General features: G+C 40.0%; 1 protein-coding gene across 3 annotated transcripts in view; it reads left to right on the top strand.

Annotated features, from left to right (window-relative positions):
- The first annotated feature begins 1,375 nt into the window (after positions 1–1,375).
- Positions 1,376–15,054, top strand: part of LOC140268626 (uncharacterized) — an 85,088-nt gene continuing 71,409 nt past the window's right edge. For 2 of the 3 annotated variants that reach the window (XR_011907551.1, XM_072363557.1), the window contains exons 1-3: positions 1,376–1,817; positions 5,926–6,087; positions 6,370–6,567. Coding sequence is in view for 2 of the 3 variants with exons in the window: in XM_072363557.1 (XP_072219658.1) it covers positions 1,590–1,817; positions 5,926–6,087; positions 6,370–6,567 (588 nt within the window). In the remaining variant the exon portion in view is untranslated. The remainder of the gene's footprint in view (positions 1,818–5,925; positions 6,088–6,369; positions 6,568–15,054) is intronic. The other variant, XM_072363558.1, reaches the window with a different exon arrangement.

Raw genomic sequence — 15,054 nt, forward strand, 5'->3', positions numbered from 1 at the left:
GAGAAGTGGTAGATGACGGATGGATGAATTGAATTCAATGCTATGCTAATTTAGCTTATTGCTATTGGGATTGCTAGTTTGGAGTTAGGTTAAAATTAGCTTTATTGCTAATGCTAATACTTGCTAACCTACTGTTAATTTTAGAACTAGATTAATATTAGCTTATTGCTAATGTTAATGAATGCTAATTTATTGCTAATTGAAAGCTTGACTAATGCTCAACCTATTTTGATTTGACTCAAGCTAAGGGCAACTGGGTAGGGCAACTAACTGTTGCCCTACCCAGATGCTTCCAATCGGATCTATACACAATGACCTTTCAACAAGCCAAATGAGACAACAATGCACGTCACAGCTCCTTAAATTCTAACCAATGAAATATGAACACACCTCTAAGCCTACCTCACAGGATCTTCTTAACTCCTTCCAATCTGTAGTCTCGTAGGCAAAAGACAACAATTGAACCACACCCTATTCTTCAACTCAAAATGACATTTGTAACACTCCTGTAACAAATTAAGAAAGGGCCAAACTACAATCTCACAAGCTGAAGACGAGGAGAAATACACTTAAATCACAGTTTAATTACTGTACTCTGGAAACAGAAATACTATGTCAATAAAATGTGATTATAACAAGAACATTTACGGGTATTGGTCACAGGATAAAAAATGTCAAAGCATTCAAGGACATCCATGCAATGCAACTCAAACCAGCAACCTTAATGAAAATGCATTCATTTAGACAGGAATAGAAAGTACCCACAGACAACCCATGTTGATATGGGAAAAAACATACAAACCCCCACAAAGAGGCCATAGTTATGATTTAAACCTAAATTCTTCGAGGTGTGAAGCAACAGTTAAAACTACAAAAATAGTGATCTAAGTAAAATACTAAAAGACAATATGAATATCAGCAGTGAGCATTAGAGAAATTACAGCAAAGGTATCTATAGTACCTTCCTGAATGTTCCTGAATGGCCAGAACCTAGAGCTTTCGTTGATTTAACGCAATTAAAATGTAAGATGGCTTGTAAGATGGCTTTCACTAATCTATCTTATTAATTCCGACATACACAAACTTAATGAGAAATAGATTTTATTTGTAAATACTGTCAAGATTGAAAGATTATTAATCAATTGGGACTCTAGCCTCATCCTGATCGTTGTAGTGTTCTATCTGCAATTTTTATGAATGACTCACTTAGAGCTTTCAGAGTGTCTGTGTATGGACTGATGCATACTGCAGAGGCCAGTGATGTTGGTGATAAAGTGTGGGGGAGGGAACACGTGACTAGGTGTGAGACCTTAGGACTAGAGAGCATACAAATGATGGGAAATGGAGAAGAAAAGAAAGCAGATGAAGGCAGGGAACAAGAGGAAAGGACATTCTACAGATGGAATCCTTCAGCTTTTTACTCTCACTGTCTGATTCATTCCTCCGTTTCTTTGTGTCCTTAAAGTGGTGCATTCTGCCTGTATACATTGATCTGCACTGACACACAGGCAGACCACCACACGTGCACACACACTGAGAGAGGCAGCTCCGCCTCCTCTGCAGTGTAGCGACAACCACGGAGAGCAGCAATGGAGGAACCAGCAGTGCAGCAGGATAAAATAGAGGGATTGCAGGAACAAGGGGATGATGGAGGGAAGGCAGACTGGAAAAATGAATGTTCTCTTTCCAACCTTCTTAAACATTCCTGTTTTCTGTGCTGGTCATCTCCAAGGGACACAGACATCGTGGAAACAGATGATAGAATCCTCACCAAGGCAGCCGAGATTAGAGTAAGAAGACCGCAGCACCTAGCACTGGTGTGTGTGTGTGTCTGTATCAATTTGTGCATGTTTCTGTGTGTATTGGATTTTTTTTTGTAAACGCGAGTTTTTTGCTTGTATTTTTATTTTTTTTCGGTTGTTTGTTAAGTAATGGGACTGGGACATACATCACATGGTGTTTTCAGTTTGGGACGCTCCCACAATGCTCTCACATATACGCTGTCAGCTGCGTAATTCACCCTGAGCTGTTCATCATCAAATTGATTTCCATGCTTCTGACATGGTCATGATGATGGTCATCATTAGTTTTCTAGGCCATATAATGTTGATAACAGAAAAAGATAGACTATTCAGAAATACCATGTTGTTATTAAGAATTTTTAAAAATAATTTAGAAAAACTCCTTTTGTCCACAGATTGTAAACACACATTAAAAATCTGAATATCAAAGTAAATAAATATGTATACACATAATAAGAGCCATACGTTAAAAAAAAATACAGAGCTGGATTGCCGCATTACATCATGTTTTTTTTCATCATCATTTTTTTTTTCATCATCATTTTTTCATCAGCTGATGTGCATCCTTGGAGCAGAATTTAGTCACAGTAACCTGCAAGCATAACTATAATGGCCGCATTTTGCTCCTAAGAAGCGAATCTGGGAAACGCGGCCAATTAAATGGTAAATGGACTTGTAATTGTATAGCGCTTTTCTAGTCTAACTGACCACTCAAAAGCGCTTCACATGCCACATTCACCCCACTGAATACATTCATACAGCACGTCTTAAGATTCTTAACTACGTGCTTTTTTTTTCTAATCATTCATACACACATTCATACCCCAGTGACACACTGGGCAACGGAGGCAACGTGGGGTTCAGTGTCTTGCCCAAGGACGCTTCGACATGTAGCCTGGGGAAGCCAGAGTCGAACCACCGACCTTCCGATTGGTGGGCGACTTCTCCTGAGCTACAGCCGCCCGTGTTTAGTGTTTGATGGTTTTCTCCTCTGTTTGTGAATTGTCTTCCTATCAGCTCTCTGAGCCTGTGTTTTGCTGTTTAGTTTAACCTTGTGCCTGCTTGTCAACTCTCAGCCTCTGGAACAAATCAAATACTATATATGTGTGTGTGTATATGACAGCATTTACTGTTTAAATATCAGACTGGTGCAACAGATCCATATCACTGTTCCACAAAAAGGATCCAGATTCTAGATTCTGAGAAGTTTTTTCTCTTTCTTTTTTTTTTGTAAAAAATCATTGATATGATATGAGTTTCAGGTGAATAAACACATTGTCACAACCCAGAGATTCCATGCCTTTGAGGCTGGAAATGTAAAGAAGCATTGGTAAAACAAGACTTAATTTACTTCCAAAGCATATGCTACATAAATCATGGAGTAAATTGATGTGGAAAGACGCACACACAATACCACTCTACTGTTTTATCAGCAGTGGTCCTCCGTTTGAGAATTTTTCACCATACTCCTGTTTGCATATTAGGGCATGTTTCTGCTGGATGTTTGACTCAAGGCGTTGCATCTTCTTGTTGGTCTCATTGTAAAATTAGTGTTTGTAAGTTATGCTGTTTTAATCAAAATTGCATCAGCCAGCCAGCAGAGTTGTAGATGCACTCATTTAAGACTTGTTGTATTTTCTGCAATTTCAGAAAAAGTACTTGTCCTTTGAATTATCAGCTCATCAAGCTCTGCAGTGGCCTGATGAGAAGCCATAAATTTGAATCAGATGTGGTGGAGGAGGGAAACATTGAAAACATGCAGGGCAGTGGGTCACGGGGACCAGAATTGAGAAACACTGATCTAGAGTAACTATATAACTAGACAATTTCTCCCTGAAGCACTCAGGTCCAAAGAGAACAACTTCAGTTTTGTCTGAATTTAGAAGCAGACAGTTCTGAGTCATCCAGGTCTTTATGTCTTTAAGACAGGCTTGTAGTCTGACCAACCTATTGGTTTCATCTGGTTTCATAGATAAGTACAGCTGAGTATCATCAACATAACAATGGAAATGTATGCCATGCTGTCTAATAATGTTACCTAATGGAAGCATGCACAAAGTAAAAATAATTGGTCCAAGCACAGAACCCTGAGGAACTCCATGACTTACTCTGGTGGTGAGGATGATTCTTAATTTACAAGAACAAACTGGAATCTATCAGATAAATATGACTTAAACCAGCCTAAAGCAGTTCCTTTAATCCCAATAACATGTTCAAGTCTCTGTAACAGAATGCTGTGATCGATCGTATCAAATGCAGCACTGAGATCCAACAGGACAAGCACAGAAACAAGTCCGCTATCAGAGGCTAAGAGGAGATCATTGGTAACTTTCACCAGTGCTGTTTCTGTGCTATGATGCACTCTGAATCCTGACTGAAACTCTTCAAACAGATTATTTCTATGTAAATGATCACAAAGTTGAACTGCAACTATTTTTTCAAGAACTTTAGACAGAAAAGGGAGATTGGATATAGGTCGATAATTATCCAACACTTCTGAATCAAGAGTAGGTTTTTTAAGTAAAGGTTTAATTACAGCAACCTTGAAAGTCTGAGGTACATATCCTGTCAACAAAGACAGATTGATCAAATCCAGTATGGAAGTATTGATTAAGGGGAAAACCTCCTTGAACAGTCTGGTTGGGATTGGGTCTAAAATACAAGTTGATGGTTTAGAAGAGACTATTGCTGTTGTTAACTCAGAGAGATCAACTGGGCAGAAGCTGTCTAAATACAAATCAGGTTCTAAAGATACTTCTAAAGCTGCTCTACTTGATGATACATCAGTGATAATAGTGGGAAGGATTCCATTAATCTTCTCTCTGATAGAAACAATTTTATTGATGAAGAATCTCCTGAAATCATCACTGCTGAGAGTTAAAGGAATACGTGGCTCAACAGAGCTCGGACTCTTTGTCAGCCTGGCAACAGTGCTGAAAAGAAACCTGGGATTATTCTTAGTCTCTTCTATCAATGATGAATAATAAGCAGTTCTAGCTTTACAAAGTGCTTTCTTATACGTTATTAAACTATCTTTCCAGACTAATTGAGACTCTTCTAAATTAGAGGAACACCACTGTCTCTCCAGCTTTCTTGCAGTCTGCTTTAACGCATGCAGCTCTGAATTATACCAATGAGTGCACAGCCAAGATGGCTGATGTGTTATAGCAGGTTTATGCCAGCCACTCACGACACAAATCCTACAGCCAATACAGGAGCGTGCACAAAATGGGTCCAACTGACAGGGAGACCTTGCTCACAATACAATTGACTATAACATGAAAGCCTCTTTTCTCTCAGCCGGCAGTAGCTCCAGTCACACCCATCAAAATTTTCTAGTTCTTATTGTGATTATATTTGAAAATACTGTACTTTAAATTTGTTGAAGTTCAATCAGCTGACGATTCAGTCTCTTGAGGGCTTTGTGGTGAATTTGGTAATTGGTGGCTGATGACCGGCCATGCTGATTATAAGCTTTGGTGGATTTCTGCTGTGGCCTGGTTGCATGGAGAACAGATAGTAGTTTCCCTATTTTGGGAAAATCCCATCCAGTTTTCTCTTTACTTGCTAGTCTTTTGTTTGGCTACCTGGAAAGACTTTTATTATTGGTATTATTGTTATTATTGGTTTCATGTAGCGCCTTTCAAGATACTCATGGTCACTTAATAAAAAGTGTGAGTGGGAGGACATTGGAGACTGAAAGCCTTGGAGACCACACGGAGAACAAATACCCTTCACGGTTGCATAAATGTTTAACATATGTGGAATAAAGCCGCATATTAATGGTTATTAGTTTGTTTTTTCCTCCAGAGTGGAAATAAGGCATCTTATACAAAAATAGTTTTTTTTTTCATTAAGTCTGTGCTACAACAGTAGTATACGTGTAACTCTATTCAAAGAGGAGATGCCAGGGAGCAGAGCAGAGGTTTCTTAAGTATGTTGTACTCTGATGACATTGTGTCCAAATAAGACTGTCCAAGTAAGACAACAATGACAAAAAACATTTGTCTTTATTCAATATCTGGTGTGAAACTGCTGTAAGTGGCATTCTGAGCAAGACTCTCCGTTGTTTGGCTGATAGAACTGTACAAGGTGTTTTAGACATGTGTGTTTGTGTGTGTAGGAGCTAGAGAATGCAGTGGCAGTGGAGAGCCTAGAACTCCAGGAGCAGCAGTCAGACCGCAAGGGGCTGGAGGAAACACTGGTGAAATTAGAGAAACGCAAAGAGAAGTTGATTCAGCAAATAAAGGCAACCAGACAGTTCTGCTATGAAGAAAGTCAACAGGTAATGACCAAGCTGTTCTTTAGCTCTCAGTGCGCACACTTTTTGTTAATATGCCCTCTGAGGACTGTTATACTATATTTTGTAGTCTTGATGAAAATTGTTTCAGTTTAGAAAGAAGCTAATTTTATCAATATGATGTCTTGGGAATAAAGGGAATAGACTATACTCTTTCTGCTTTCAAATAAAGCTGGAACGGTGCACCTTTCATTACAATCTATCAGTGAACAGAGGTCAGTCTTGTAGTATTCTAACAACATGAGTAGCTGTGTCTTCTCTTGCTAGATCTTGTCTCTACAAGCAGAGGAGGTACAAAAGGAAAGCCAGGTGGATGAGTATGAAAGAGAACTTGCCACAGCCAGGTGGAGGCTGAAGAAGCTCAGGGAAGAGGTGAAACAAGCTAAGAGGAAGGTGGAAGAGGCTGGAGAAAGGAACACTCCTCTGCAAGACTCCATCAGACAGTCCTATGAAGAGATCCTGCAGGTAAAATTAAGGATGTTTTAAAGATGTTATCAAGGAGAAATGATACAACAACATACAAGGTAAATAGTCCCATGTTTAGCTTGTATTTGTTTTTAATTCAGTTCAATTCAGTGTATGTCAGTCAGACAACTAATGTGTGAATGAGTATAAACTTTTATTAAAATACATTATTTAAGGTTGACATCTAGGCTGCAGCCTCATCATTCGTGCATGTTTTTCCTTGAATCAATTTTGAAGTTATGAGTGAAATATTTTTGCCCCTTTTATTTTGTCCTGATGCCTACAAATCAAATCAAATTTCATTTATATGGCACCTTTCATACATAAAAAGCAACACAAAGTGCCTCACTGAGGCTAAAAACAACAATGACAAAACAAATAAACCTTCCCAACCCCATAAATTCAATTAAATTCAATTCAATTTTATTTATATAGCGCCAAATTACAACAACTGTCATCTCAAGGTACTTAAATAATATAGTCCAATTCAAGCCAATTGGAATTCAATTCATTGTAATCATAATCCAATTCATTCATATAGAGCCAATTGAAAAAATAATATCCTAGCTAAGGAAACCAACAGATTGCACTGAAACTTGTCTTCAGTCCAATCTCCCGTCCTGAGCGTGCCTGAGGCGACTGTGGAGAGGAATGACTCCCTTTTAACATGAAGAAACCTCTGGCAGAACCAGACTCAGAAAGGGTGGCCATCCGCCTCGACCAGCTGGGTTTTGAGAAGACAGAAAAGAGGGAACAGAGGGGGGAAGAAACACCATAACGCCATTCAAAGGATATCTGTTGGAACAGGGAAACACAAGTTAATAACCACAGTAATGTCACATGTACATAAAATCATTTGAGAAATTAAACGGGGGAAAAAGAGAGCAAAGTGAGGAAAGGTGTGACAGATGAGGTCCCCCAGCAGTCTAAGCCTATAGCAGCTTAACTATGGGATGTTTCAAGGTCACCTGAGCCATCCCTAACTATAAGCTTTATCAAAAAGGAAAGTTTTAAGCCGAATCTTAAAAGTGGAAAGGGTGTCTGCTTCCCGGACATTTACTGGCAGCTTATTCCACAAGAGAGGGGCCTGATAATAATGTTTACATGCAGTCGGCTGTGAGAACAGCACGCAGGGACTGTCTACAAAGTGCAACAAACTAACTACACACTTCCTTGGTCCCCTACAGATTACACTACAACACTTGGTTTGAAAGAAAGGCATTTTTCATCATTTATGGGAATTTTTATTTGGAGCAGCATGTCGAACAACAGCCCCAATACCTTCAGTTGGTTTGCATGTCCAAAGGGCATCAACCTACAATGAAACTGTAATGACTTCATACAGCATTTGCAATACTTTCAATGTTAAACTGCCCTGAGTCTGTGATCTCTTTTAAGTCCCTTAACATACTTTTATCGGACAGACATGGATGTGAATACAACTGCCTCACTGACGCTTTCTAAATGCTTCCTTAACAATGCTTGTATAGCTCTGGAAAGTACAAATTACACTGACTTGGTTTTAATCTGTTGAGAGCAGTCATTTAATTTTAGTGATCAGCAAAAAACTACCTCTGTGGCAGATGTCAACCCATTACTTGTGAGGACATTGCTGCTGTTATTCCCATCTGCGCTCTTTTGAAGATCTTTGCCAGTGTTCAGAGTTGACTTTGGTGTCTTTGGAACTGGAATAGTGGTTGGAGCAGTATAAAATTTGGAACTGGAAGTCTGGGGCTTTGCTCCATCTCGCTTTGCCCAACCCTTCTGAGATTGAGTGAGGTCTTTCGTTTGCATGGGTTTAAGGAGTAACTGCTCAGAGAGGTTATGAGACATGATGTGTTCTCTGTATCTCCCCTGCAGAGAGTCATACATTTTCCTGACAAATGTCCCTGGCCTCAGTTGCCTCTCCTTTTTAAGAATTGAGTGTTTGACAATTCCAAACCATCTTTCCACATGGCAGTTTGTGTCCCTTGTCTTACCTGGGCCAAATGTGTCTTCTTCTTTGTGAGATGCATACGTTTTCAAATTCCCCAAAAGCAGACCACTCCACAAGGGCAAAATGCCGAGGTAGTTCTCAAAACTAAATCACCGTCGCCTGGGCAGAAGTACGGATTTTTCTCATCACGTGGGCTCTCTGTTTTGTAACCTGGCAAAACCAAATGTTGCTAAATCAATCCTTTGTCTGCTGTTTTTCTTGAAAGTGACTGAGTGACAGCCTTGAGCATGTGTGCAGAGCATAGGTGTAGCACTGTGAACACTCTGATGTCCTTCCATGCCTTCAGCTTTGAACAAATAAAAAAAGCCCTGTTTAGGTAGCTGACAGTGCTCTCCCTGTTGAATGACAGAAGAACACTTTGCATTAGTGCCCAGCTGTAATCTGTTTCAACTTGATGTACTCTTAGTTTTGTATACTACAACAGTTTTCTGTAGAACTGCATTAGCCAGTTCTACAGTTGGCAGCATTTCACAAACTGGGAGGGGAGGTGCATTCTGACCCCCTCCAGGAAGAGTGAGAGAGTAGTAAAGGACTTTTTTGGTAACTTTGGATGCAACATTACCTGTAGCATCTAGCTATAATGGATCTTCTTTTTCAGGTGTTGCACAACTATGCTTACTCCTGTTTCAGTATACACGTGTACACCAAAAGGCGTCAAGTTGAAAGTGCTGTATGTAGCCAGACATCTTGTGAAATTTGTCACATTCCTTCATGACATTTTCTCCATGAAAACATGCATTCTTTTCTCTTCACCAAACTCTGAACTAATCACTTTAAGAACATTTTTGCTCAGACGTCGGGTTATGTTTCCTGAAATCAGCTTGGCAACGGATGTTTTTTTAAGTTTACTATGGTACAGTTGGCTCACTCCTTTGCATATAGCTCTTGCTATTTTTCCCTCTTCTTGTGTTTGCTGCAGGCCTGAAGTTTTGTTTCGGTTTTTCCTCTTTGGAGCACAGAAATCTGAACCGGGTTTTCTCCCACTGGCTATAAGCACGTTGTACTACAGGAAGGGAATGTACAAAATGCACTGATGTTTAAATATGGACTATTAATTTTCTGGCTGTGAGGACTTTTGATATGCTGGCTGTTGAAGGCAAGAGTATAATAGGGAGTCGTAAACTGTTGTACAAGACTTTGGTCCATGGTTGCCTCAGTTTTGTTGACCTGTGCAGTGGAACAATTTTTTGCCATTTCTGTTTACTGTAATTGTGAACCTCTTTGATACCACTGGCAACTTTCTCCATTGTTTTCTGTTACATGTCTATCCATGTTTAGGTCAAGCTCCTGCCTGTAACAGCACCTCCTGTTGTTTGTCTTCTTCATGGGACTCTTCAGTCACTTCTTGTAGTTGAGCTCCTGCCTGTAATGGCATCTCCTGTTGTTTGTCTTCTTCCTCATTCTCTTCTGTGTCCTTATCTGATAGTAGGTCTCTAGCATGGCTGTCTTCCTCAGTCTTTTTGTCTTGTCCTGTTGTGTAATAGTCAGGTCTCTCACACCTTTTCTATTTCTGGTCAACATAACCCACAGTCAATGACGATTTTTCTTCTGATCTTGACCAAAAAGGGTTATGTCACGGACCGTGAAGACACAGGACACAGATTTATTTATTCACAAAATAAGTCGAGAATCTCCAAAAAGAGCAAAGCAACGGGCTGTGAAATTCCTGAGGCACTCTCATCAATAACTAAGTTTGAGGATGGTGTATCTATGAAAATTATCGAAACAAAAACTCTCTCCACTCCAGGAGGAAAACAGAAAAGGCTATGAACGATTACAAATGAATTCTCACGCTCTCTAACTGAGGCGGACTGAAACAAAAGACGCTCATCCGATAAATGGGGCACAATCAAGATTAAACATAAAATTGCTCCACGGAGGGAGGTTCTATAAGACTTAATGATTAACACTAAGCACTCCTTTAACGGAGGCACGACAGGATCACTGAAAATCAAAACACAAAAAAATCAATCCACTAGCGGAGGAACTATGAAACTTTAAACAATTACACAACGCTCCTTTAAAGGAGGCGTCTATGAAATAGTTACAAATCAAAATCACTCCAAAAACGGAGGAAAAAAACAGATGATGAAAACTTACCGTGGTTAATCTATGGTTCAGGAATAAATTACAAACAAAAGATAGCACTGTCGGAGGATCGCTCAACTACAGGCTCGTGAGGTCAAGGCTGTTGATTCTGTGGGACAAGGCGCTAGAGTGAGGAACGTAACAAGTTGCAATATACTGGCACAAGACGAGGGAGATGCAGACTATTTGTGCACATGAGGAGCCATGGGGAACAGGTGGAAAGACTTTGGAATCAGGGAAGACAATCAGATACAAGAGGAAGCGCAAGATACCTGAAACGAGAGGAGCAGTTAGTATTTCAAAATAAAACAGGAAATGACAAGACAAGACATGAATCAAAACCTAAAACCTGACAGCTTACAGATAGATTGGACCAGATTTTTTATGAATACTCTGTTTCTCTGTTTGTAATATTAACACTCTTCATTGACCTGATAATAGCTTCCATTCCACCAGCCATTGCCCACAAGTCTTCCCTCTGAGCTCTGCTTCCTTCTTTAACTCTACCCATTGTCTTTAAATTGTCTCTAACCTAGGGAAAGGGAAAAATAAAGTGAGTTTGTGTAATAAAGTCTTGATAAAGTTACATTCTACAGTACATGAACATATCTATACATAACTAAGAACTAAAAAATTAAAATCACATTTACAGTTTTCCACATACAAAATGTCCTTAATTCGTCCTTAATGATTATTTCACAATATGGTTAATGATAGGTTATTTATTCAGATTCAGAAAATATACATCAGTTTGGAGGTGATATCCAGTAAAATTTCAGTTAGTAGAATATGCAGAAAATCTAGCAAAAATGTGAAGAGTCTGAACAAGTATACAAGCATAGCACAAAAATATTAGCTGCAATGAAAAGATTACTTACATATAACCATGGAGCCGGACTGGAGGCACATTTCGAAAGGGATCCATATGCACTTCCTTTTTCCACGATAGAGGTTTTGCAGACTTAAATATCACTGCAGGTAGAGCTTAATTGAAATTTGCTTTTGATTGGCCAGTGACTTAGTCACCCTATCCATCCTTCATTTGATTGGTTCACGGTAGTGGCAATGAGGCAACCACACCATTCTCACATGTAACAAATTTGAAATACCCCAAATTATGCTAAAGCCGTCTCACAAACTCTCACAAACTAATTGTTGTAGTACCAAAGAGGTAACAGGGGTGGTTGACCTGAGGTTTATGATACTACACTGTTATAGTTATTGAATGTCATTTCTAATAAAAATTCCCCCAAACTATGAAAAAAATTGTTTTTTTCAAACCAAGTGTTGTAGTGTAATCTTTAGGGGTCAATGAAGTGTGTAGTGAGTTTAGTGACACTACACTGTATCATAGTGAACTTATTGATTAATATTCCTATTAAAAATTCCCAGAAAAGGAAAAGGCCTTTCTTTCAAACCAAGTGTTGTCTGTGTAATCTGTAGGGGGCCAATGAAGTGTGTAGTGAGTTTGGAGTGTCTGTACTGTATAACAGTGAAAATATTTATTACTATTGAAGTTATTGATTAATATTCCAAATAGAAATTCACCAAAATCTTTTTAGTCCAAAACAGCTGTTGTCATATGCTGCTGATGTGTGGAGTGAGTTTGGAGTGTTTGTACTTTATAACAGTAAAGTTGTTGATTACTATAGACGTTTTTATTTATTAATCAGAATTAAACTTGGAATAGCACCTTTTATATGATACAGTCATCGACTGAGCAGAAATGGCCTCTGGGAATATTCGTGTCTGAATATGGACTGCCTGATACTCTCACGTCTCACAAATAGATACTGTTGGAAAAAGTGCTATCTGGGTCCGTTCGAGGAGTTGACTCAAAAAGTTAGCTCTTCAGATGACATGGCCGCAGACGTCATTCCAGCAGTAACTGTGGTAATGGTAATGATAATGGACTTGTATAGTGCTTTTCTAGTCTAACTGACCACTCAAAGTGCTTCACTACATGCCACATTCACCCCACTCACACATACAGCACGTCTTAAGATTCATAAATACGTGCTTTCTAAGCATTCATACACACATTCATACCCCAGTGATACACTGGGAGGCAATGTGGGGTTCAGTGTCTTGCCCAAGGACGCTTCGACATGTAGCCTGGGGAAGCCAGAGTCGAACCACCGACATTCCGATTGGTGGGCGACTGCTCTTCCTCCTGAGCTACAGCCGCCCCTGTGCTGCACAGGTTTCTAACAAGGGACACTGATGATGACCATGGGATCAAATAAATGAAGGGAACGTTTGCTGCAGCTGTCAGGAATCCATTCACTGATGTGGAGGAAAACCCATACGACAGCATCGTCACGCTACTCGATCCAGGTGAGTGTGTGCCTGTGTGTGACCGTAACTGTGTGTGTATGACTGTAACTTTGTCACTGTGTGTAACTGTAACTGTGTGTGTATGACTGTAACTTTGTCATTGTGTGTAACTGTAACTGTGTGTGATTGTGTGTAACTGTAATTGTGTGACTGTAACTGTGTAACTGTAACTGTGTGACTGTGAAAGTGTATGACTGTAACTGTGTGAATGTGGCTGTATGACTGTCACTGTGTGACTCTGCCTGTAACTGTGTGTGCCTGTGTGTAACTGTAACTGTGTGTGTATGACTGTAACTTTGTTATTGTGTGTAACTGTAACTGTGTGTGATTGTGTGTAACTGTAATTGTGTGACTGTAACTGTGTAACTGTAACTGTGTGACTGTGAAAGTGTATGACTGTAACTGTGTGAATGTGGCTGTGTGACTGTAACTGTGTGACTGTGTGACTGTAGCTGTGTGTGTCTGAAACTGTGTGTAACTGTAACTGTATGACTGTAACTGTGTGACTGTGTGAGACTGTAGCTGTGTGACTGTAACTGTGTGTAAATGTAACTGTGTGTGACTGTAACTGTGTAACTGTGTGTAACTGTGACTGTGTGACTGTAACTGTGTGTGACTGTGACTGTGTGACTGTAACTGTGTGAATGTGACTGTATGACTGTCACTGTGTGACTGTGACTGTGTGACTGTAACTGTGTGTGTGTGTGTGACTGTAACTGTGTGTGACTGTGACTGTGTGACTGTAACTGTGTGACTGTGTGACTGTAGCTGTGTGTGACTGTAGCTGTGTGTAACTGTAACGGTATGACTGTAACTGTGTGACTGTGTGAGAATGTAGCTGTGTGACTGTAACTGTGTGTAAATGTAACTGTGTGTGAGTGTAACTGTGTGTGTCTGTGACTGTGTGTGTGTGACTGTGTGACTGTAACTGCGTGTCACTGCAACTGTGTGTGACTGTAACTGTTTGTGACTGTAACTGTGTAACTGTGTGTGACTGTAACTGTGTGACTGTGTGACTGTAGCTGTGTGTGACTGTAACTGTGTGTAACTGTAACTGTATGACTGTAACTGTGTGACTGTGTGAGACTGTAGCTGTGTGACTGTAACTGTATGACTGCAACTGTGTGTGACTGTAACTGTGTGTGACTGTAACTGTGTAACTGTGTGTAACTGTGACTGTGTGACTGTAACTGTGTGTGACTGTAACTGTGTGTGACTGTAACTGTGTGTAACTGTGACTGTGTGACTGTAACTGTGTGTGACTGTGACTGTGTGTGTGCGACTGTGTGACTGTAACTGTGTGTGACTGTAACTGTGTAACTGTGTGTAACTGTGACTGTGTGACTGTAACTGTGTGTGACTGTAACTGTGTAATTGTGTGTAACTGCCTGTGTGACTGTAACTGTGTGTGACTGTGACTGTGTGTGACTGTAACTGTGTAACTGTGTGTGACTGTAACTGTAACTGTGTGTTACTGTGACTGTGTGACTGTAACTGTGTGACTGTGTGACTGTAGCTGTGTGTGTCTGTAACTGTGTGTGACTGTAACTGTGTGACTATGTGAGACTGTAGCTATGTGACTGTAACTGTGTGTAAATGTAACTGTGTGTAACTGTAACTGTGACTGTGTGACTGTAACTGTGTGTGTGTGTGTGACTGTGTGACTGTAACTATGTGTGACTGTGTGACTGTGACTGTATGACTGTAACTGTATGTGTGTGTGTGTGACTGTGTTACTGTAACTCTGTGTGACTCTAACTGTGTGTGACTGTGACTGTGTGACTGTAACTGTGTGTGACTGTAACTTTGTGTGTGTCTGTGTGACTGTGTTACTGTAACTGTGTCTGACTGTGACTGTGTGACTGTGACTGTGTGTGACTGTAACTGTGTGTGACTGTAACTGTGTGACTGTAAGTTACTGTAACTGTGTAACTGTGAATGTGTGTGTGTGAAAGTGTGACTGTAACTGTTTGTGACTGTGTGACTGTGACTGTGTGTGACTGTGCCTGTGTGTGACTGTAACTGTGTAACTGTATGTGACTGTAACTGTTTGACTGTAAGTTACT

The sequence above is a fragment of the Leuresthes tenuis genome, unplaced genomic scaffold (genome assembly GCF_036924035.1).
Source record: "Leuresthes tenuis unplaced genomic scaffold, fLeuTen1.0.hap1 SCAF_14, whole genome shotgun sequence".
Lineage (NCBI taxonomy): Eukaryota > Metazoa > Chordata > Actinopteri > Atheriniformes > Atherinopsidae > Leuresthes > Leuresthes tenuis.